The 23,718-nt window shown below is 39.0% G+C and overlaps 1 protein-coding gene across 1 annotated transcript; it reads left to right on the top strand.

Annotated features, from left to right (window-relative positions):
- Window positions 1–9,141: 9,141 nt before the first annotated feature.
- On the top strand, window positions 9,142–23,344 carry LOC311078957 (uncharacterized protein). Its single transcript, XM_084108026.1, has 10 exons — window positions 9,142–9,276; window positions 11,335–11,664; window positions 11,762–12,106; window positions 16,254–16,340; window positions 19,776–19,829; window positions 19,915–19,989; window positions 22,158–22,186; window positions 22,278–22,352; window positions 22,502–22,570; window positions 22,686–23,344. Exons 1-10 carry the CDS (start codon window positions 9,216–9,218, stop codon window positions 22,794–22,796), a joined length of 1,236 nt encoding a protein of 411 aa, XP_083964152.1. The 5' UTR covers window positions 9,142–9,215; the 3' UTR covers window positions 22,797–23,344.
- Window positions 23,345–23,718: the final 374 nt, after the last annotated feature.

The following is a 23,718-nucleotide window of genomic DNA, read 5'->3' as shown; positions in this document are numbered from 1 at the left end:
TGCTTCACTTTCTCATACAGTTTCTGCTTCTGAATCTCCTGAATGTGTTTCTTTGATTCATCAAACATGTCATTTGTAAAGTGTCCACCATTTTCTGCCACCATCTTCTCTATTTTCCTCATCAGATCTTTGACTTGTAGGTATCCAGCAGACTTACTGTCCAGACAGAAGAACCTGTTTCCACAACTCTCTACAAGTTCTTTAAAGATGCCCTTGCATGAATTATTTTATTATTTTAGAATGTTTCCTGGGGTGCCCTTATAATGTTAGTATGTTTTTATAGATCAAAATTTGTTATAATTTAGAAATAAAAGGCATTTTTCCTAGCCTGATTTTAGCCTCTGATTTGAATGCTCTGTTTGAAGGGGCGTGTCTGCTGTGAGACTTCAGTGTAAATGCCCATTGCTGTGATTGGCATTGCAACGCAATTTCTGCACTCTCACTAATGATTTCACCAATGCAATGTTGATGCACGATGTACGTACAGTAAGAGCTTCGTTGTGCAGTATAACAGCGTCATTGATTTCATAACGAGTTTTGGCAAGTGTCCAGATAAACTCGCGCTGTGTGATTGACAGCTTGGGCGACTTTAGGATTGTGCTTTGGGATTGTTCTTTGATCGCTATCTGTATATTAATCACAGTTTAAGTAAGATTATTTTCATCCTACTAAGAGAAACGACGTGAAGTTGATAGTTTAGTCACTGGCTTGATTTACTGATGCATAAACAGTATTGGACGACTTTGAGAGAAAGATTATCTGTCTGAACTTGAACAATTACACATCAGACATTCACATAACCCACTGGTTCTTCAGTGGCTCGGATGAAGGAACTAAAAAAATACCTTTGTGTTCATTTGTACATCCAAACACTGAGCAACTACCATGCTTCGCTCGTTTGCAAGCCATGATGTCTCTCGAAGAAAAATGATTCGGACGTTGATTCGGCTGCACAGTTCCGCCTGGCCTTGAACATGGGCTGGCATATGCAAATATTTGGAGGCGTACATATTAATGATTAATGGTGTTATGTGGAGATTCGCCTGTTTTTCAGGGGTGTTTTTCAAAAACGAGATTTAAATAAGGAGAAAACAATGGTGTTTGAGACTCACTGTATGTCATGTCCATGTACTGAACTCTTGTTATTTAACTATGCCAAGATAAATTCAATTTCAAATTATAGGGCACCTTTAAGATCTGAATCACTTTCCTGTAGAAACTGCTCAATGGTTATCTTTTCTTTCTTTAACTGTTTTGTGTGAGTAAAGAGGATTAAAGTATATGTTTCCATCTGTTCTCCGAACACTTCTTTAAGCTGCTGTATTGTGTTGTTCTCCTCCTCATTGAATCGACCCACTTTAATCACGATAATAAAAGCATGTGGTCCAGGAGAGGATAATGTTGCACATTTCACTATTTCAGTTTAACCTCCTCATTATTGAGTTCAGTATCATAAAGTCCAGGAGTGTCGATCACTGAGATCTCTGTACCAAACCTCACTGTAGTTTCTGCCTGACACTGTTTCATCACAAAGTTTGAACTGGTTAAAGATTTAAACAGGTTTACTATTAATAAAAATCAGCTTATCTCTACAGAAGATCGCCACTCGACCTATAATGAGTTAGAAGCACATACCTTATGAGTGCGATCTCCGGGAACCAAATCAGAGTTTAAACCAAACCAAGGTAGACATCAACTCTTCAGAGCATTGTGCCGATGACACATACTGACTCTCATAATGACAGACCAAGGTATTCATAAAAAACAGCCAACACTGGCTTATTGGAAAAACTTACATATTACTGCAGTTTCTAAAAGAAATGAAGACTAGAGGCAGTAAATCAGCAAGCACTTTTAATCGTTTTCACACACATTTATGATAACTTATTAAGCTTGCTCAGTAGCTCAGCTGGAAGACCTTGGGTTCGAATCCTGTGAAAGACGAGTCATGATATAAGAGCTCAAAGTTCATAAATAATCTTAAACACCAGGGCTACGATTACATTTTCATGTTGCATTTGCTTTTGTTAACACTATCGGGTAGGTTTAGTGTATAGTGTAGGTGTACGTTATATTAAAGCAGAATGGAGCATTAATCTTTTAGCGCCACTCACCAGACATTTCAACTCAGAACTGCGATGATACGGACAAACTTCGACGTAATAAAGTGTTGCAATATTCACATTCATCTGTTCCTAAAAAGACTAAACATACTTTTAGCACCACTCACTGGACATTTCACTTTAAAACCGTTGCGAAATGTGCACAAAGCAACGTATTCTGCGTCTTGCAACATTATAATCCATGTGTAGAAACTAGAGCCCGACCGATATGGATTTTTGGGCGCCGATGCCGATACCGATAAAAAAAAAGCCAGATACCGATATATCGGCCGATATTATTTATGTGTATATTATAATACAGTAGCAATATTATTTATGTGTATTATAGTACAGTAAGTTTGGACACACTTTCCAATTGGTGTGTACAAACTTTTGATGGGTACTGTATATAGAATACACAGTATAAACAGAATAAATATATAAACGTTTTGCAATGATCACGCAAATGTGTTGATCAAACACTTGTGTGACAAAGATATGTAATGGAGGCAGGGTGAATAATATAATGAGAATTTGAGCTGTAACCAAGCTAGTTTGCATTGCATTTTATATTATATTATATTCTAAATACTGTTGCATAATCTTCACTAAGGACTTTGTCTTTTAATTTAGTCACGTTATTTAAAACATAACTTGTATCAATAAATATATCAAAAGTGTCACTGACAAAACCTTATCTTCTATTTTTAATCTTAATTTCTCTAATATCTACCAGTGGAGGAAGAACTCAGATCTTTTTAGTAAAGTAAAATTAATAATATCATAATGAAAACGTTTTCATATGTACAGTAGTTTTATACTATTTTAAATAAGTAGTAAGCAAAATGTACTAAACGTGAAACTAGGCTATAGGGCTGGACCCGAATATTAGAATATTCGTTCGGTGGGTTGGTATTCGATTTGAAAATTTGACATTCGTTTTTTTTTTTTTTTTCACATCTGGGATCCCCCGCGAAACGGTTCTCATTCGCGCTTGAATAAGGCCGGCGACACACTGACTGCGTGGCATGGCCGTTTTTATTTCGGCTCCCATGTTAACAGGTTGGAGTTTGCACACTGCCTGCGTGAGACGCGTCTCTCAGGCGCGGCTCGAGCCACGCGGAAAACGCATGCAAGCTAGAAATAGAACCGACGCGCAAGTGTTCCAGCAACGGGAGTGTTCTCTGGCTAGAGCGCAGAACAGCGGAGTTTGTATGGACGAAGTGCATGTCTGAGCTTGTGTTTTGGGTTAAGATGTGTTGCTTTGACATTGTGGAAAATGGAATAATAGAAACAAAATGTATTAGCCTTTTTACCCGTTATTATCAATCGAAATTAATCTCGTTTTTTAATTTAACTTAATTTCGTTTTTCTTTATTTAAATTTCGTTTTTCTTTATTTAAATTTCGTTTTTCTTTATTTAAATTTCGTTTTTTCTTTATTTAAATTTCGTTTTTCTTTATTTAAATTTCGTTTAATTTCTTTATTTAAATTTCGTTTTTCTTTATTTAAATTTCGTTTTTCTTTATTTAAATTTCGTTTAATTTCTTTATTTAAATTTCGTTTTCTTTATTTAAATTTCGTTTTTCTTTATTTAAATCTACCCTTTACTGTGTCAGTAATTTTGTTAGTCAGAAAAATATTAGACTACCTTAAAAGTATTGCTTAATTTAACAGACCTGTGTGTGTGCGTTTTATATCACTAATGCAGTGTCCATTCTCGGACGCGTTCTCTGCCTGTGAGGTGCGCCGCGCCGCTTCCCGCTCGCGCTGTTCTGTAGTTTACTAAAAGTGTATTAATTCTGAACATGTCGCGTCTCGCGTGTCCATCTGGCTACTCTTAATGCAAATGGCCCTATATAAAGTGTTATAATTACATAAATTATTGGAATATTGCTTGATGTTGTAACGTAGCAGAATGAGCTTTAACACGGTGTCTACATGGACGCGGCCGTTATTTTTTTGCCACTTTTGCCTGTTCTTTGTGACAGCTTTTAGGTGCTTTATTGGCAGCGCCATCCTTACATAAATCACTGCACGCTGCATTTTTTTAAATATTAATTTATCGGCCATTATAAATGCCGATACCGATAGTTAGGAAAATGCCTAATATCGGCCGATAATATCGGCCCGCCGATATATCGGTCGGGCTCTAGTAGAAACTCTTCCTGAAGACATTTAATATCTGCTTTACAGACGCTCATGAAGTGTGTGCAAATACTTTGTTTCACCCAGGCCCGGATTGGCTAATCGGGAGCACCGGGAGAATTCCCGGTGGGCCAGTCTGTTTTATAGGCCAGGAGGGCCGGTGTTGTCATGGCACTGGGTTGAATGCTTTCCTTATAGGCTCCAGTCATAGCGCAGCCCCACTATTTTTTTTATTATTATTTTATCGCAGCCCCACAAAAAAAAAAATAAAGTCACTTTGTTAGAGATGTGCGAACAAAAAATAAGAGATACAAAACATGGATAATAGCCTATAGGCGCAAAGGCGGTGCTGAAAAGGCCAGAATAATAAAATATTTCTAGAAACTCAAGCACTCAAACACCGCTCGTCGGCAATGGCTAAATGTTTGAGATGACCGATCAAAGCAAGCGGGATTTATGTTCACAGAAGCGTGAGCCGCGGCCGCACGCGAATCCCAACGCGACGCTTCACGAGATAAGGTGCAAGTGGCTAAATTAAACAGCTGTTTTACAATAAAAATTTTAAACGACCGACATAAATAATCACTTTGGAAAGACTGTATCAATCTAAGCTCAGCTTAAGGAAGGGGAGATTTACAGGTAAAGATAAAGAGACTGTGAGAAGAAGGAGAGAAGGAGATGGAGATGAGAGAGGAGAGCAGGTAGAGCAATTCTGCCCTACAAAGGCAAAAGACCTTAAGTCGCTAGAGTGTGGAACTGAGAAAAATGACTATAAAGATTTTTAGTTGTCCCGTCAAATTAATTATAGGTAGGACACTGGAAATCTGGCAAATAGTTGTTTTAGTAATGGAAATTATATACATAAAAAAATGTTGAGCTCAAACTTGACTTTTGACCACTATTTTAAAGTTACTGTACTCTGCCTTTGTATTGTCAGCAAAAAGTGAGAAGTCATACCAAGGCAAAAGGCAGTAACTTCCACATTATCAATATTTGCTTGCTGATCACCATTAACAAAATCATTATAGTAACACCTGTATAAAATCTAGTCACCATGGCATTTATTTTGTATGATTTACAATTATTTATAGCCATCTACTTATTGCTATCCTGGGCTTTGGTTGCATTCTGATGGCATTATTAATACATTTGACATGACAAAATACCTCCATAGATATATTAGTCCAGCGTTGGCTCGACCGCGTTTAGGGCGGGGCTGAAGGCGCCGGCGAAGTTTTGGCACTCTGCCAGCTAGATGCATGAGTGTTTCAACCAGGTCCTGTACCCGAACTGAGTGAGGCGGGGCTTTAATTCTTGGTTGTATTCATCTGATACGGCAATGCGTAACGTTTTTCTGTCAACTCTGCATAATCCTTCGCGATCGTTATCGCACGTTTTTCGACGGCGGGTTCAGACCATACTAAATGTTCTGACCGCAGTTGTGCAGGACAAAGCTCTGAGGACATCAGAAGTTAGAGGGACTGATGGCAGCTGTACAAAGTACACAGGCTACACCGTAATTTTAACATTAAAACAAAGGCAGATAACAGTACAATCTGGTAGGTAGCATTATTTGATATAACACCGGCACAGTAACTTCATATTGACGCGCGGCTAAACAAAGGCAGAGCAACGTAACTCCATTTCGAGCGTTCCAAGACAAAGCCAAAGAGCCGTAACTGATGTTACGGTGTTCTGCCTTTGTTTCTCATGGGCTTTTGGAAGTTACTGTTAAGACAATTCATTATTTTCTCGAAAAAACAACGGAATTGATTTAAGATACTTATCCACATGATAAAGGAGGTCTTGAATGTGCCAAAAATATAAATATAAAAACTCATTTTCGACCAAAAACAAAGTTACGGTCTTTTGCCTTTGCACGGCAGAATAGCCTATTGCATAATAATGCGAATAACTTTATTACAATGGATTCCTATTTAACACAGTCAGATGTTCTTTGCCAATGACAGTGGAAAAATAATATGCCCCCGAACCCCCTAGATCACTTTTGGGACCTCTGTATTTATAAAACACTGTGTACTGATATTGCACTGAATAGAAAATTATATTTTTGAAAAATACGATGAATTACAAGGCTGTACAGAACAGTGCACTATTGCAGACTTAGGCTCAATCCCAATTCACCCCTTGCCCCTACCCCTCCATTTAGCGCATTCCCGTGAAGTGGTAGGGTTGTCTCGATTATTTTTTGGTTGTAGTGGTAGGGTTGTCTCGATTATTTTTTGGTGGTAGGGGTAGGGGGAAAGGCCGGATAGTCCTTGAAAGATTGGGCCTTATATACTGAGGGTTTAATTACATTATTTTAATAGTCAGTCGGGAACTAAAGTGGGCCGGTCTAAGGCATGAAACTCCAGGGCTGAAAATGAGTCCCACTCCGGCCCTGGTTTCACCAAACTGGAGCTGACGTTAATCATTTCAAAATACCTTAAAAACTGTTTTAGAATTAATTTTCTACAAGTTAGTAATAGATAGTGGAAACTAGGGATGCACCGATCCACATTTTAACACTTCCAGGCCGATACCGATACTATTCCGATACCAGAGCTCTGTTTGCTTTAATATTGTTGTTATCATTATTGTTTATTTTATATGATGCTGAAATAAACTTCTCTAAACAGGCAAGTATGATAGCTGCTACGTATGTATGCATTGCATTTGTCCCAAAAGGCAACTTGAGGTAATAGTATAAGGTCAGAAAAGTCAGTCAGAAAAACAGGAAATAACAGGACAAATCCCATTCTGGAAACAAATATGCAACTGTAAGGGTTTCAAATTGATTGTCATTTCAATATGTATTACATTCCCAAAATGTCAAATACTTGAGTCTTGAATATAAGAAAAGTGCAAGTGTAAACATCTTACACACACTTTCTGAAGGGTAATCTTCGTTCCGATGCGGGAACTCTCTTGATTAATGCTCGATCAACATCAGCAGCTTGCAAACAGACAAGCGGATTTCACCTCAGACGCGTGTCAATTTCGCACTGGACGCGTGAATGGATTCAAAATATTCAAGCGTCCAACTAGACGCGGTAGACGCAAATTTGACGCGCACGTGGTGTTTTTTTAAATGTTTGATTGTGTTCGTTGTATTGTACGATGTGAGGGAGCTTAAAGGTATAGTTCACTTTGAAATTAATTTTTGGTATGTTTTAGCTTACCTCAAAGGCATCCAAGATGTAGGTGTCTTTTTTTCCGGAGTAGTTTCAATTTTGATATTTTTAGGTCAAACCGTTCTTGTCTGTCAGTCATATAATGCAGGTCTATGGTCACGGTCTCAAAACAGCATGGACAAAGTCCAAATTAAACAATTCCCCATCGTCCAAATTAAACAATTCCCCATCGTCCAAATTAAACAATTCCCCATCGTAAGTACACATTGATGTCTTAAGACACGAAACGAGCGGTTTGTGTGAGAAAACGAACAGTATTTATATAGTTTTCGTCCTCTTGTAAACACACACACCCAAATGATCAGAGTACGCGGGTGCTTCGGTCTGCGCAAGCGCCGGAAAGCGCCGGAAAAGGTCAGAGGGCGCGGGCGGTTCGATCTGCGCAAGCGCCGGAAATTATCTCGTATAATCTCGTGAGCATACGTAATTGTTTTCTTTTTTTAAACATCCTGACGTTTTTAAACGTCGGTTTAAACATCCTGGATAAGCGCAAATTAGAACCATTTCGATTAGCCGTCTTACCTACAATCTATTCTGTGTAAACAATGAGTGATGTACACGCGCGCTTTCCGGCGCTTGCGCAGATCGAACCGCCCACGCCCTCTGACCTTTTCCGTCGCTTTCCGGCGCTTGTGCAGACCGAAGCACCCGCGTCCTCTGATCATTTGGGTTTGTGTGTTTACAAGAGGACGAAAACTATATAAATACTGTTCGTTTTCTCACACAAACCGCTCGTTTCGTGTCTTAAGACATCAATGTGTACTTACGATGGGGAATTGTTTAATTTGGACGATGGGGAATTGTTTAATTTGGACTTTGTCCATGCTGTTTTGAGACCGTGACCATAGACCTGCATTATATGACTGACAGACAAGAACGGTTTGACCTAAAAATATCAAAATTGAAACTACTCCGGAAAAAAAGACACCTACATCTTGGATGCCTTTGAGGTAAGCTAAAACATACCAAAAATTAATTTCAAAGTGAACTATCCCTTTAAAGAGCTCTGAATTATGGCTTTTCAAACATTGCATTTTGCTGTCTTGCTCTGACTGCGGTATTTCCTCCTGTGTGAAGTATTATTTACACAAAGCGGACATGCTGGCTAGCTGCAAACTGCGGAATGGATTTCCTGAGCGGGGGCGTGTCTCATCATAACTCTGTGTCTCATTGAGCCGCGCCTCTGTTCAGGAAATCCATTCCGCTGTTTGCAGCCAGCTAGCAGACTCGCCGGCGGGAATCACTTTTGGAGTCATTTCAGCAGACAACGTTAAAGCGCAGACAGACATGACTCATGGATATCGGATATCTCCGCAGGTTGGATCGGGAAAATCCGATACGTGAATTACGATGGTATCGGTCCCGAAACCGATACTGGATCGGATCGGCCCCATCCCTAGTGGAAACCTTTTCAGTAGCAAACTAATTTTATTACTAATAATGTAATTGTTTTATTTCTATGTTTAACGTCATGTGGGAAACTGCTAAAATAAAGAAGTGAGACTAACAGTAATTCTCTCGTGTGCAAAAGTAGCCAATAAACTGTTCAGAGCAGATGTGTGTGAGACAGTGTGGTTCACAGTATGCACTTCTCACATGTTTCACACACACTTAAAGCAACACTTTAGTGTCACTATAGCAACTCTAGCAGGATTTCAACACTCATTTGATCAGAATAGAGGAAGTTACACAACCAGAGGAGGAGCTGATGATGTTTAAAGGAAGAGCTGTAACTATATATACTGAAGAGAAAGACTGACAGAAACACAAAATGGCTGATAAGTGTGATCTGTGTCTGCTGGGACTGATCATTCTCTCTTCACTTCTCACAGGTAAAGAAATCTGTATTTTCTCTAAAGACGTTTGCTTTACTGTTTTCCACCCCCTCTTTCTACAACAATGACCATTAGTTCCTAAAGGCACAGAGGGGCTGATAGTGATCACTGTAGGCCAACATGTGTATACTTCAGGGGTCGAAGAATTGTCACACATTTAGTACTGTGGGGGAAGTTGTAATTATCTGATTGGTCAGTTTGAACGTCTCACATTTGGGTTTTAGTCACATGGTCAGGGAAAGGATAAAAGAAGATTGTCACTGTTGCTCTGTCTCTTTTATTCTCTGGGTCCCTTTCTTGGGTCTCTCTCTCTCTCTCTCTCTCTAATCATACTGTATCACAGATCATACTGTATTATTCCTGATACTGGACTATCAGACTGGACCTGATACTGTGTCACTCAAACATCTGATGATGAAGAATTATCTTCATATTAAGAGTGTGTCAGTGATTTGAACAGCTCTCTGATAAAGACTAATAGTTTATTCTGGAGAGTGTGTTTGAGGAAACCAGGAAAAAAAAAAAGGTGTTTGCTTTTAGTGAGGATTTTTTTTTAATATATATATATATTTTCATATAAATGTATACATATATATACATGAATATCAGATGATGTCACCAACGTCTCCTCACTGACGTCACTCACTTCTAAAACTTGTCTGCCGCCATCTTGAGTACCTGACTCGGCAAGATCGATACATCAGTCGCAAAGGAATTAGCTAGCTATGCTTTCACAACACGCCACGGTAACATAAATATAACATAAATGTAACATAACATTAATCTGTAACGTTCGTTATTTTGAATAGAAATCATCACTCATAAAGCATTCATTCACGTCTTCTCCGGTTTATTTGTGTTCAAATACATGCAATATACAGTATCCGCCAGGGCTATTAGTCCAATGGTGCGCATTTTTGGAGAAATAATGATTATCACATGTTTATAAAATATTTCGTCATACAGAATAACATTTCTATCCATTTTCCACTGAATTATGCGATCTGAAGAGCTCAAACAGCGAATGCAGCGAGATCTGTCTCCTCTTCCTGATTTGCGTCATTTATGATCTCAGCGCGCGCTCATTCGCTGTACAGCTGTCAATCATCTCACGTGGTTCAACGTGACCATTATCCTGCCTCTTCTTCTGCATGGCGTGATTTTTTTCCCCAAACCACTTCAGCGGAAATCCCACCCTGCAACCGATTTCATTGGTTTAGGTTACAGTGACGGGTAGGTTTAGGGATCAGTGTTTGGTGTAGGCAATCAGTACAGTGATTGACATGACCAATGAAAACTTTAAAATCAGTTGCAGGGCGGGATTTCCGCTGAAGTGGTTTGGGGAAAAAAAATCACGCTTCTGTTCTGCCTGACGCGGTCCTGCATGAATTCCTCATTCTGACATCCGTGATAACAAAGCTAAAGTAACATCTCTTCACCTGAAACAAGAAGCTAATAAATGCACGGTTTGAAGTATATGTGATTTGTGTGTGATTTTCGTGCGATTTGGGTATTTTCATATGAATAAAGAATGTTTACAGTATGCTTGCTAGGTAAGGATAGCCAATAGCTTCATATAAAATGTTAAATATAACATATTTCAAAATATTTTTTTGACTTGAAACCATTATAAACCGCGACCGGAATATGATACAAATACTCGATGGTGTTTTAAAGTGAGTTTAAAGTAAAAGTGTAATATTAATCAATTAAATTGTGTCATGTAGCTTTATGCTACCTGTTGTGCTAATGCACCTGCTGCAGGAGCTATTCTATTCCATACAATAATTTTTTTAAAAGAATTCAAATAATGTTTCAAGAATAGTTATTTTTTTGTTTGTTTTCTAACAAGACTTGAGATAATAGGTTTGTCAGTACCATAGACAGTACTCGGTAGGTACTCAAGATGGCGGCAATCAACTGGAAAAAGAGCAGATGACGTGAGAGGTCACATGACTGATATTCATGTATGTGTATATGTATATATATATATATATATATATATATATATATATATATATATCATAATGATCACTGAGATATACTGTGTTTCAGGAACCAGTGGAGTGGATGATGTGTTCATCAGTTCTGGTGAAAATGTCTCTCTGTCCTGTAATAATGCTCTTTCTGGCTGCAAATCAACTACATGGTTCTACTATAACATATTCAGACATTCAGCAGCAGTTGAACTGATTACTAAAGGGATAAAGAAGAAAGACAAAGAGAGACATGAGAGACTGAGTCTGGAGTCTGACTGCTCTCTGAACATCAAGAACGTCACAGGAGAAGATTATGGATCTTACACCTGCCAACAATGGATAGAAGTGAATGGAAAAGACCAACAACAAGGACCTGATGCACATGTTTTTCTGCATGTTCTTCATGGTAAGTGTACGATTATGTGTTCAATTTAAAAAGTGCAGATTCTCCCTTTAAACTCAGATGATGATTGAAGAATCTGTGATTTGTGTCTTGCGTTCAGTTTCAGTGTCTTCATCATCATTATCATCATCATCATCTTCATCCTCACAGACTGAGATCAGTCCAGGCCGCTCTGTGACTCTCTCCTGTCAGATGTATGCATATGCTGTATACTCCTGTGATTATTTGGTCCGTTATGAGGGATTTGAGCTGTTGTGGGTGAATCAGGCTGGTGTTGATCTGAAGACAGACTCCAGATATCAGATATTATCATCAGATCAGGATCACTGTATCATCACTCTGACTACAACACTCCTGAATGAAGATGACAACAGAGAGTGGAGATGTCAGCTTACTCACAGAAATCAACTCAAGACCTCAGTCAGATACACTGTCAAGTATTCAGGTGAGAAAACAGTGTTAGAAGACCCTCATAATGTCAGTAACACTAAGGTCTATCAGTATCACTGAACCAGAACAAACTGAGGGAACAAAAGCTTCTTTGACTCTCACAGAAGAGTAACTCAAAGCATTGCTTCAAACTAATGAACTGCAGTGAAGTAACAGTCCAAAACGTGATGCTGGAAATAATAAAGGAATTGAAACTTGACAGCAAAAATATAAACTTTTTATGTAGTATGATGATCAAAGTTAAAATATGATAAGAAGAAGAAGAAGAAGTTGTATTTATATAGCGCCTTTCCATAGCTCAAGGTCGCTTTACATTGTAAATTACAATACATTTAAACACTCACACATACATTACAGTCACATAGGATACAGATAGTCACATTATCCAAAATGCATGTTATATAGATATGTTTTTAACTGGGTCTTGAAAGTAGCCACAGATGAGGTATTACGTAGTGTGAGAGGTAGCGAATTCCACAATTGAGGAGCATTAACACTAAATGACCTTCCACCTACAGTAGACAGCCGGAAACAAGGGATGGACAATAAACCAAGTTCAAAGGGACCGGACAGGGTGGTAAGGGTAGAGTAGGTCAGACAAATATTGGGGAGCAAGACCATTTAATGCTTTAAATGTTAAGAGCAATACCTTAAAGTGGATACGTGATGCCACAGGTAGCCAGTGAAGTTCATGAAGCAGAGGAGTAATGTGAGCAGAACGCCTAGTGGAGGTGAGAACTCTTGCTGCAGAGTTTTGAACATACTGTAATCTTGAAATAAGTTTTTTGGGAAGACCAAGAAATAAGGCATTACAATAGTCCAGGCGTGATGTGATTAATGCATGAATTAATGTTTCAGCATCGGCTAAAGTGAGAGAAGATCGTAGACGAGCAATATTACGAAGATGGAAAAAAGAGTTTTTAACAATAGAAGAAATATGAGAGCCAAAAGATAGAGTTGGATCGAATAAGACACCAAGGTTACGAAATGATGACGAAGGCTTAACGTGAATTCCATCAATATCAAAGGACTGGTCCATCCTTTTGACTGAGGCAGTTGAACCAATCACTAATATCTCGGTTTTCTTATCGTTTAAAATTGAGGAAATTCAGGGACATCCAATGCTTGATGTCCCTGATACATGCAGTGAGTGAGTCAGGCAAAAATGGCCTATCAGAGCTGGTGGTAAGATAGATTTGAATGTCATCAGCGTAGCAATGAAATTTAAGTCCATGCCTGCGTATGATGTCACCAAGTGGATATATGTAGATGATGAACAATAGCGGGCCAAGAACCGAACCTTGAGAAACACCCTGTGTAAGTGAAGTAGTGGCAGATCTAAACCCTTGTATAGTGATGTAATACTTTCTGTCGCTGATGTAGGAAATGAGCCAGGAAAGAGCAGAGCCAGTGATGCCAATATCAGAAAGCCTAGAGATCATTATTTCATGGCAGACTGTGTCAAAAGCAGAGCTTAAATCAAGGAGCAACAAGATGCTTAACAGCCCTGAATCCATGGACAAAAGAATATCGTTAACCACCCGAAGAAGGGCAGTTTCAGTGCTATGTGATGGGCTAAAACCAGACTGAAAAGGTTCAAAAAGACCATTACCATCCAAATGCAAACGCAATTGTGAAGCAACAACCCTTTCAAGGACTTTGCTTAAAAATGTTAAGTTGGATATTGGTCTGTAATTGTCCATATTTAGGTGGTCTAGGCCTGGTTTTTTAAGAATGGGGGTCACCGCAGCCATTTTTAATTCTGCTGGAACAATGCCAGATGCCAAACTACAGTTTATCATGTGTGTTAAGAAGGGTGCAACCTCAGACACACACAACTTAAGCAAAACAGTAGGTGTAGGATCAAGCCGGCAAGATGTGGAATTTGATGTCACAATTAGGTCACTTATGGCAGCAGGAGTAGTTAGAGTGAAAGCAGAGAGATAGTTTGTTGAGTGAGCGGAAGCAGCTAACTTTAAATGAATATTTGAGTCACTTATATGAGGAGTGTTTTTGATAATGGATGCAGTGATTGACTTCAATTTATCGGAGAAGAATTGAGAAAAGCTATTTACAAGCCTTACAGAGCCCGAAATAACATGTTGTGGTGGATTTGTGAGTTTGTTAACCATTGCAAAGAGTGATTTGGGCCTGCACTTGGAATTCCTAATGGTAGTGGTGAAATAAGAGGATCTAGCATCGTTAAGGGCTGTACGGTACTTAAGCAAGTGTTCTTTAAAAGCCAAAGAGTGCACGACAAGTCCAGTTTTCCTGTATAGTCTTTCTAGGCGGCGACCCTCAGTTTTTATTTTTCGTAGTTCAGGAGTGAACCAGGGTGAGGCACAAGTAGATGGAACCAGTCTCGTTTTAACAGGAGCATGGCTCTCAAGTATTTGAGACAAAGCGTTATTGTATATACAGCAGATTTCTGACGGACAGTTAGATAGCAGACATTCTGACAAGGTGGAAGCCCTTATTGAAGCAGAGAAGGAAGATGGATTCACAGAGTTAATTTTACGATAAGTCAGCATTTTCTTCAGTGGTGATATAGGTATTGGAAAGCTACAACTGAAGCTTATGATCTGAGAAAGCAAAGTCAGAACCTTTTACAAGGATATTATTTAAGCCAGATGTACATAAGAGATCCAGTATATGACCCCTGGAGTGAGTAGCAAAAGTTACATGTTGAGTTAGGTTGAAACAGTCCAGTACAGACATCAATTCATTGCATTGTGCAGTGTTTTCATGTATATTAAAATCACCAAGCAGAATTACAGATGAATAATTACCACAAACAAGAGTAAGTAATGCACTAATCTCAGAGAAAAAGTCAGACGGACATTTTGGAGGTCGGTAAATTAAGATTACAGCCAGTTTCGTTTGGCCAGTCATTTTCAGCGCAAGGTATTCAAATGCTGAAACATCATGAAACTCGATCTTAGAAATTTGAATGGTCTCACGGCAAACTACAGCCAGCCCTCCACCTCTACGATGAAGACGCGGTTGAGAGAAATAGGTGTACCCAGGTGGAGTTAAGAGGTTTAGGTTGAAAAGGTCATTAGGAACCTGCCAGGTTTCCGTCAGAAGTAGCATGTCCAGGTTTGTGTCAGTGATTATGTCATTCAGCACTGATGCTTTATCAGTTAGAGAGCGTGTTCAACAGCGCACATTGCAGGTCTGAAGATGCGCGTCTGCAGGTTCCAAGGTCAGGATCAAAACGCAATGATCTTAGATTTCCAAGGTTAATGGAATGATTTTCCAGCCGTGTTGTATCCGACGCACGGGTGTTGGTACGGACAACTGGAATGTTATTAGAAGAGGAGTAATGATAATTCCGAAGTTTCTTCCGCGACCGGTGAATGTAGCGCAGTCGGCGTAAAATTCCAAGTTGTTCACACCATTTATAAGTTTCCGGAGCCAATCGGAACGATCCTTTAAATGTTCTGAGATGGGCTGCAGAAAATTGTAGAGCCATCTCAGGGAAACTAGTGTCATTCAAAAACAGCAAAAACCAAAAAAGACCAAAAAGCAAAACCGGCAAGTGGATACGTGACGACATGACCAGTGACGACCAACGCGACCTACACAACAATTTATCGGTTTAACTACGTTAGCCAGAACCGGTCCGTATCAGACCCACAATCCACACAATCCACAGAAGGGAAGGCTACCCAACCATACCAAGGATTGACACCACAAAATGATAAAGAGAGGGGAGACTCACAGTATCAGATGTCGCGAGGGATATGAGGATAGGAATGGAGAGGGCTCGTAGCCGATCAGTGTGACAGGATCACGGAAACAGCCAGGTCAGTAATCCAAGAACTTTTGAGCGTGTAAATAGTCCAGAGAACAATCCAAAATGTGTTTCAGAAGTGTAAAATAGTCCAGTGAATAATCCAAGAAGGTCGATTCCAAGAAAAAAAAAAAACATATCCAAAAACAGACGTAACAACAGTAGACAAACAGGTACCAGCGTGAAGCGGCAGCACAAGCGCGCCTAGCGTTCTCACACCGGAAGTGTGTGAGAGACAGATCCACAGTATGTGTCTGAGGATATTTTCCCACCGGTTATTCCATGTCAATTCCATGATGGTCTATTGTACAGTATTAATGATCTGAACTAACATTCATCTTCACAGCTCAAGCTGATTCAACGACAGCAGTGAATCCAGTCCACATCACACACTCTCAGGATCCCTCAACTATAAACACACACGTTTCTAAAGGTACATCATCACTGTCTTTCTCACATCAGTGCTTTCCAGTGCATAATGCTAGAGTTATCTTCAGTGTTAACTCATCAAAATATGACTGTCATTGTAGCTGAGGGGCTAAGGACTGTAAGTTGCTAGCTGTTGCTAATGAGGTGAAGCTGGTCCGGGTGTGCCGGTAAGAACACCAAAGTCAGAGAAGGAATCCAGTTTAACAGATTTATTTATACAAGCATATGAAGAGGGGGAGCCAGATCCTAATGAGCTTTGCTTTATGTCCTTAGAAGTGTCAGCATATGAGTGTGTGTGGTCTGTAACAAACAAATAAAAGATATGCTCTAACAAACAATGCTTCTTTCTTATCACAATCACACTCATAACAACATAAATGGCATTAAAACTACTGGCTTTCCCAAAACATCAACACAATGTTGCCGTTGAATACAGCAGAACATGAAACATAATACACAACTTACATGTATAATAATTATACATAATTACACTGTACTGGATGAAAACTCCAATACTTCTATACTTCACATTAGCATCCATTTTGTGTCATAACTCTTTCCACATCTCTATCTCAGCAAACAACAATAAACTCAGCTCAAGTAACAGTGAAATTTACAATACTCACTTTCATTCTGGACGCACACAACTTTAAACACTCAAAGGAACATAACGAAGATCAAAACTGCATTTAGTCAGGGAATTTCACGGCTCGTTTTCTCTGAAGATGACGGCTGATGCAAGACTGGATCGCGGCGCGCGCGCACTCTGAAGCACTCCACTGTATGAGCTGCGGTCCGTCAAAATAAAAGTCCCCGCAAGCGGGAAGAGAGCGCTCTTATCCATCCACGTCGTAAATCGGTGTCATTAGTGTTGTGGCTCGGCTCAAAGGCCACAACAAATAGAGGAAACCACGCTCAAGGGATTACCGGAAAAATACGTTTATTCACAAAAGTAATTTAACTGAACGAATATAACAAATCATTTTATAAAGCTTAACAAATGTGACTGGCAAAACATAATGGCAGGTTAACTGAACAAACAAAACACAGCAAAGAAAACACCATTGTGCTGGGGACCAGGAGGAAACAAGCAGTCAAGAGAGCAACAATCAGAAAGGGGTGGGTTTTATTCAATCTGGAGACAGTGGCCAGCTGCCTCTGATCTGCCTGATGGCCTCAGCTCCACTCCACCAGGAAGTTCACCCTATAACAAAACACAGACAGAGACACACACACACACAAATACCCTGGCAGAGTCCCCGGGGCTGTCACATTAGTGAGACTTTCACACAGTCATATTCTACAGTATGATTGTCACACTGAGTTGTTGTTTTAGTTTCATTTCATGGACTTTTATGGTGTGTCCCAATTAGTGTACTTATGCATATTCTAGGACATGTTTAGTATAAACAGTGAGAGTAGTGTGTTCATATAACACTCCGGTTCTTTCACTCGATTCTCCCAGAAAGCGTCACATGAAGACGATATGTTGAGCTCATCCATGCAGCGCATTCACTGTAGATCCATGAAAAACACCAAACAGACATAAAACACTGCTCATCCACTCACAACATTATCAAAAAACATACATGTAAAACTAAACAAAACAAATATATGAAGTTCCTAAACGTAAGTTAGGGAGGAGTGAGCCCATCTAATCTTTCAATCAACAGCCTGAGTATATAAGCAGCCGCTTACCTCTCTCTAGTATCAGCTGTTCCAGTATCCCTCCACCTCCCCAAACTCCACCTTCATCTCAGGTTCCTTGCCCTTCAATTATTATTATATCCTACATTTAGCCACTGGGGGGGTATATCAGAGCTCGAGTTGAAGCTGCTTCATCGAGCCCCTCTTCAGTGGACAGCAAGCCAAATAAGTTTAACCTAATATCTTAAAGATTTTATGGGCAAACAAACTCATTAAACAAAGAAAGAGAGAAACACAAAATAAGCCGTACACTCGTAATGCTCGGCAACAAGTTTAACATATAACACTTCAGTCTGGGTGTCTTATGACCCCAATATGAAATAAACTGATTCAAATATCTTTTTTAAAAAAAATAATATTTTTGACCTTAAAGAAAAATTGTTATCTCTGCTAACATTTTCTTATTTTTTACTCCAAGGCTGTGTTTACGTCCACTTTTTATGATCATCCCTGGCTAATGTTGCATAAGTACCCACTACTGGAGAACTCTTGAAATGTGTTTGAATGAAATGCTGTAAGCCCTTGATCACATGTAATCTGATATGGAGCTGATTATAAATTATAAATGAGTTTTACAGGCCATTATATAGGCCTGTATGTATGCTTGGGCTGTTGGAGCATTGTTGTCACCATTGTTTGGATTTAAAAACCTAAATTCAGAATGTCTGATCTGTTGCAAGAAAGTGTTGTTGGTGAATATAGTCTATTAATATAATAATAGATAAAACATCTTCTGTCTGGTCCGCAAACTACGTTTCACAACCAATCACACGCGAGAAGTGATGAGGAAATAAGGCAACATCACGCGTGAGTGAGACTGAAATTGTTATTAAAAATTAAAGCCCGCAAGAAGATTGCGATCCAAATTCTCTGTGCGCTGATTTACAGCAAAAAGAAGAAAAAGAAGGAAATGTTCGGGAGACGAGAGCAAGGATTGTGTTTCTGCAAAGAGAGTTGAGGTAAATAAATAATTCTGCAATGTGTTGCTGTTGCTGCTGGTCAAGCAAATGTTTGTGCTTTATTTCTGTTTGATATAATTGTAAATATATCTATTAAAACGCTGATATTGTGGTCTATAACTCCTCCCCGAACATCCCGCTGTCCTGTATCTTGCTCTCTCATCGGCTGTCGGTCATCGCTGATGTAGTTTTCAGTCATAACACATTCACACAGCAGGATTGTGAATCACCGACAGGTTCAGATTTTTAGCACGTCAAATATTTCACGGGTGTCTGCAATTCTCTCAGATTGCGTCTTTGATAATTCACACTGCGTGATTGTCACTCACGTAAACGAGCACTGATTTGCCAGTGATTTCGGGCATTTGCCAGCGATCTCCCAAAACATGTCGGCAAGCGAAAATCAGGGCTAAAATCGTTCGGTGTGAACTCAGCATAAGGCTGTGGCTGAAGTCAGTTGTAGTTCTTGTGTTTCTTTTTTCTTCAGTGATTCTGCTTGTTAACAGCAGGTGTTCATCACTAATGCTCAATCATCACTTTAATCACTTTATCATCTCATTAACTTTAACTCTGATTCGGAGTTACTTTAACACTCTTTAGAGTGGGACCATATGCAGGATTCTGGGGATTTTGCTGTGTGTTCTCATGTTGGATTTCTCTCTTTAATTTGGTAAAATAAAGTTTAAGCTGCTAGGTTTGCTATGCCTCACCTCTTCTTCTCCTCATTCTGGATATTATTATGATCCATCTCAACTAACATTAATCCTTTTCAGCTCAAGCTGATACACCAACACCAGGCACAGATCATTGGAATAAAAACACACTAGGTACTTAATCACAGTGTTTTGTCTTTGTCTACAATCCCCAATCTGCCCTGTCCGTCTCTGACTCTGTGCTCGATCTCTTCTTCAGTCATAGTGATTTCTGTCGCTGCAGTCGCTGTTCTCCTTCTTGCTCTTCTCTGGCTGATCTGCAGAAAAAGAGCTGGTGAGTTTTCAGATTTACTCCTTTACAACAATTAAAAACAGTTCAGATGAGCAAACAAACACATCATGTTCAGATTGTAAGTATCATAGAAACATGTGGATTATATGAAATTCTCAAACAGAAGTTTATTCCTGCTGAGAAATCCTGTAATGTCAATATCACAGAGTTATCAAGTCAGCAATCATTTTTATTGTTAATTTTAATGCTTCAACTAGGGTTGCGCGATATGCTCCATTTTCATATCGTCCTATCGTCAGCCTGTGAGATCGGCGATACACGATATTATCGTGAGGGGGCGGGGCTTACTTATTTGATTATTAACTTGCTTATTTACTCATCAATTTGCTTGTTTTATTACTTCGTTTTAAATGAGAATCTTTTTTCTATTTTGCTAGCAAAGGTGGAGTGTTTATTAATAGGCTAAATCAGGTTATTTCCTGGTATAGTGAGGTAAAAAAAAAAAAGATCCTAATCATTCTTGTATCTGACTCGGAGTATTTCAACATGTCAGCGGGAAATTTACGGACACACATTATCCTCTCATGCCGTTACAGATCTGCAGCATTTTGACTGTTTGACGAGATGTGAACACGTTTTAATTTCTTGATTCAAGAAAGAGTCGGAGTCTGCGATATATGTCCTCCTGCCAGTGCTCTCTCTGTCTGGATGCACTTCACATGCGCACCGCACTTCAATAACGCAGGTGTTTTAAATGCCAGGAGAAATCAGAGGCAAAAATCTAAAAGTCGATCGGTTATACGCCGACTTAAACTTATGACTTGACTCTGATAAAGGAAAACGGGTTAATCCGTTTACATGACCACATGCATTGTCAGTTTATTCAGCATAATCGAGTTAATAACGTGCATGTAAACGCGCTCAATCCCTGAAAACGAAAGCAGAAACGGACTGAGCTTTCGCTGCATTAACGGCGCGTTCTCTCAGAGTCGACGGTGGATAACGGTAGGCTACAGCAACTATCTTAATTTACTGGCTGAATATTTCTCTTGTGGACTTACATTATTGACAGCGAAAAAATTAGAAGAATATTTCTTGTTAAACAAGTTTGAAGTTGCTTGTGATTTTCACAGATGGCAGAGTTTCACAGATGCTTCGTGAACTAAAGACTGTTATTAGGCCTAGGCGGCGTATATCATTTTATTGATATTATTATTATAATTAATATTTTGTAATTGTATTGTTTTTAGTGTTATTCGTGTCATTAAATATTTTGTTAATGTGCTATGGAAACAAAATACTGACGAACAACGATGCCGCGTCTTCATCTAGGCTCTGTATAAAAATTATGCGTCTGTTAAAGCACTCTTGACAATTTGTGAATGGATCACCTTGCAATGAAATTTCGTTGTGGGATGTAGTTTTTGTTTTGTCTGTTTTAAAAACATTTTCTTTGAGGAGTCCTCATACGCGCGTGATATGGCGCAAGTGTGGTTATGTGGTGATGTCGTTATGAATTTAGGCAAGGCAAATATAATTGTTGTTCCTAATTAATTTAATAACTATACTAGCTTCATAATAATAATAATGATTTAATACATTAATGGAAAAACGAGCCAATTATCGTATTGATATCGTCAAAGGCATCTGCCATCGGCGATATCTCTGTCTATCGTCGATACACGATACTATCGTCTATCGGCACAACCCTAGCTTCAACAAAATCTGATTGTTGAAAATCTTAATGCTTAAAGGGTAAGTTCGGTATTTTACACTTAAAGCCCTGTTTACAGATCGTTTCTGATGAAATAGAACGGTTAAGATTCAAATTTGGACACATGCTGCTGTCCCGAGAATTTTAGTTTTTTTTCGCTTCTCCCCCCCACCTACACAATGGCAGCCTATGGGCACTGGAACAATCCTTTAAAAAACGCATTAAACTATCGTTTACAAAGACGTGAAACTCATCGAGTGGTCAGGGGTGTTCACTGATATGCTCACAAAAAAATCGCTGCAAAAGATGCGAAAGAAACCTAAAATTATCGGGAAAGCAGCATGTGTCCAAATTTTAATCTTAACCATTCTATTTCATCAGAAACTATCTGTAAACAGGGCTTTAAGTGTAAAATACCGAACTTGTCCTTTAACATTGTGTTTTTCATGTGTGTTTTTCCATAAATACTCATATTTCATGAGGCACTTGTTTTCAGATAATAAAAGAGGGACTGGCGACTCTGCGGTGAGTTCAGTAATGCAGTGATTTAGATTTGATTACTGTCTTTAAAGCTCAATAAAGTGTCATTCATGCAGTTTAACTGTTTGTTCTGAAGGTCAAAGATGAGAATGATCATAAAGGGACGTATGAGACGATCAACATGTCCATTCCTCCCGCTGCAAGAGCCAATGTGAGTCCACTAAATCCTCAAACATTACGTTCACTGTCTGTTCAATAATGTGATTTAAAAGCTTTTGTGTTCTTCTACATATTATAGTGAGAGATATGTCTGTTCTGTGTGTTAAACTTGACTCTCTGCACGTTTGCATTGATGTTTAGGAGCAGACAGATGATGTGACTTATTCTGAGGTCACTTCTTCCAATACAAAGCCAGTAAAATCACTCAATGTGAGTAGATACCAGCACATGAGTTTGACTCTCAGATAAATGAAGCTCATGCTCTAATAATAATAATAATAATCGCTGGGGTTCAAACATTGATGGACAGAATCTGTTCTTTCAGGATCATGATGATACAGTGACTTATGCTGCCATCAGAGGAAGAGAAGATCAACCGCAGGATGAACTTTACACCTCTGTGAACAAGAACAAGACCTTCACAAATAAACATTAATGATACAGATCATGAGCTCATCATATCAGGAGCAGACGGGAAGATTTCATCTCTCTGGTGTTTGGAGGAATTATATATTTGTGTGTGAACGAGCAGATATTTGTTGAATGTCCTGTGAATATGAATGAGATTTATTGTGAATCATCATCTGGTCAGAGCACAGAATCTCATCTATATCATCACAGCTACAGTAAAGTTAGAGACTGAAGCCCTGATGTGTTTTCATACAGGCCAGACTCAATCTAGTGTCTCTCAAGCCTCTTCCATGACTGGAGTCTGTTTATCCGCTGGATTTCTGTCTGAAAACCTTCATCTTCATGCAGGAGCTCATGCTGAAATGATCCTCTTGCTTCAGCTTGTATATCAGCTGTTTCTTCTACAGAGAGACGTCCGTCTGAGAATTACATCAGTGTCTGCTCACATTATATTGGCATAAAATATCCTAAAATTTGACTTTGCTGTGTGTATATGTCACGCAATTAAATGTCAGTTATTTCTTTCTTCTTTCCACATGAGACAATAAAGAGCATGAAAAATCATGGGTTTAAAGAAAAGTTTTGTCTCTTCCATTCCTGTAAAAACAGACGTAACTAAACTTGCTCTTGTTGGAAAGTTTCAAAGTTAGAATTCACGTTTTAAATGAATATTTGTATGAAGGTAAAAGAGTGGCAAAAGATTAGATTAGAATTTGAGAACAAAATATTAATATTTGTAAGCTGAAATTTACCCTCATAGTTCTGATGTGAAAGTCTGAATGTTTCGATTCACACAGACAATAAACTAGTCAGACGTTACCAACTAAGTCCAAACGTCGAGCGAAGGGTTCATTATGATGACCATTACACTGACCTCGTACCTTATGCACACCAATGATGTTGAAACGATCTGGTCATCTACAGCTTTAAGATGGTATGAGCTTCTG

This window comes from Abramis brama, assembly GCF_963993115.1.
Source record: "Abramis brama genome assembly, chromosome: 1".
NCBI classification, from domain to species: Eukaryota; Metazoa; Chordata; class Actinopteri; order Cypriniformes; family Leuciscidae; genus Abramis; species Abramis brama.
The sequence above is the reverse complement of the archived record's forward strand: the minus strand, read 5'-3'. Positions and strand labels throughout refer to the sequence as shown.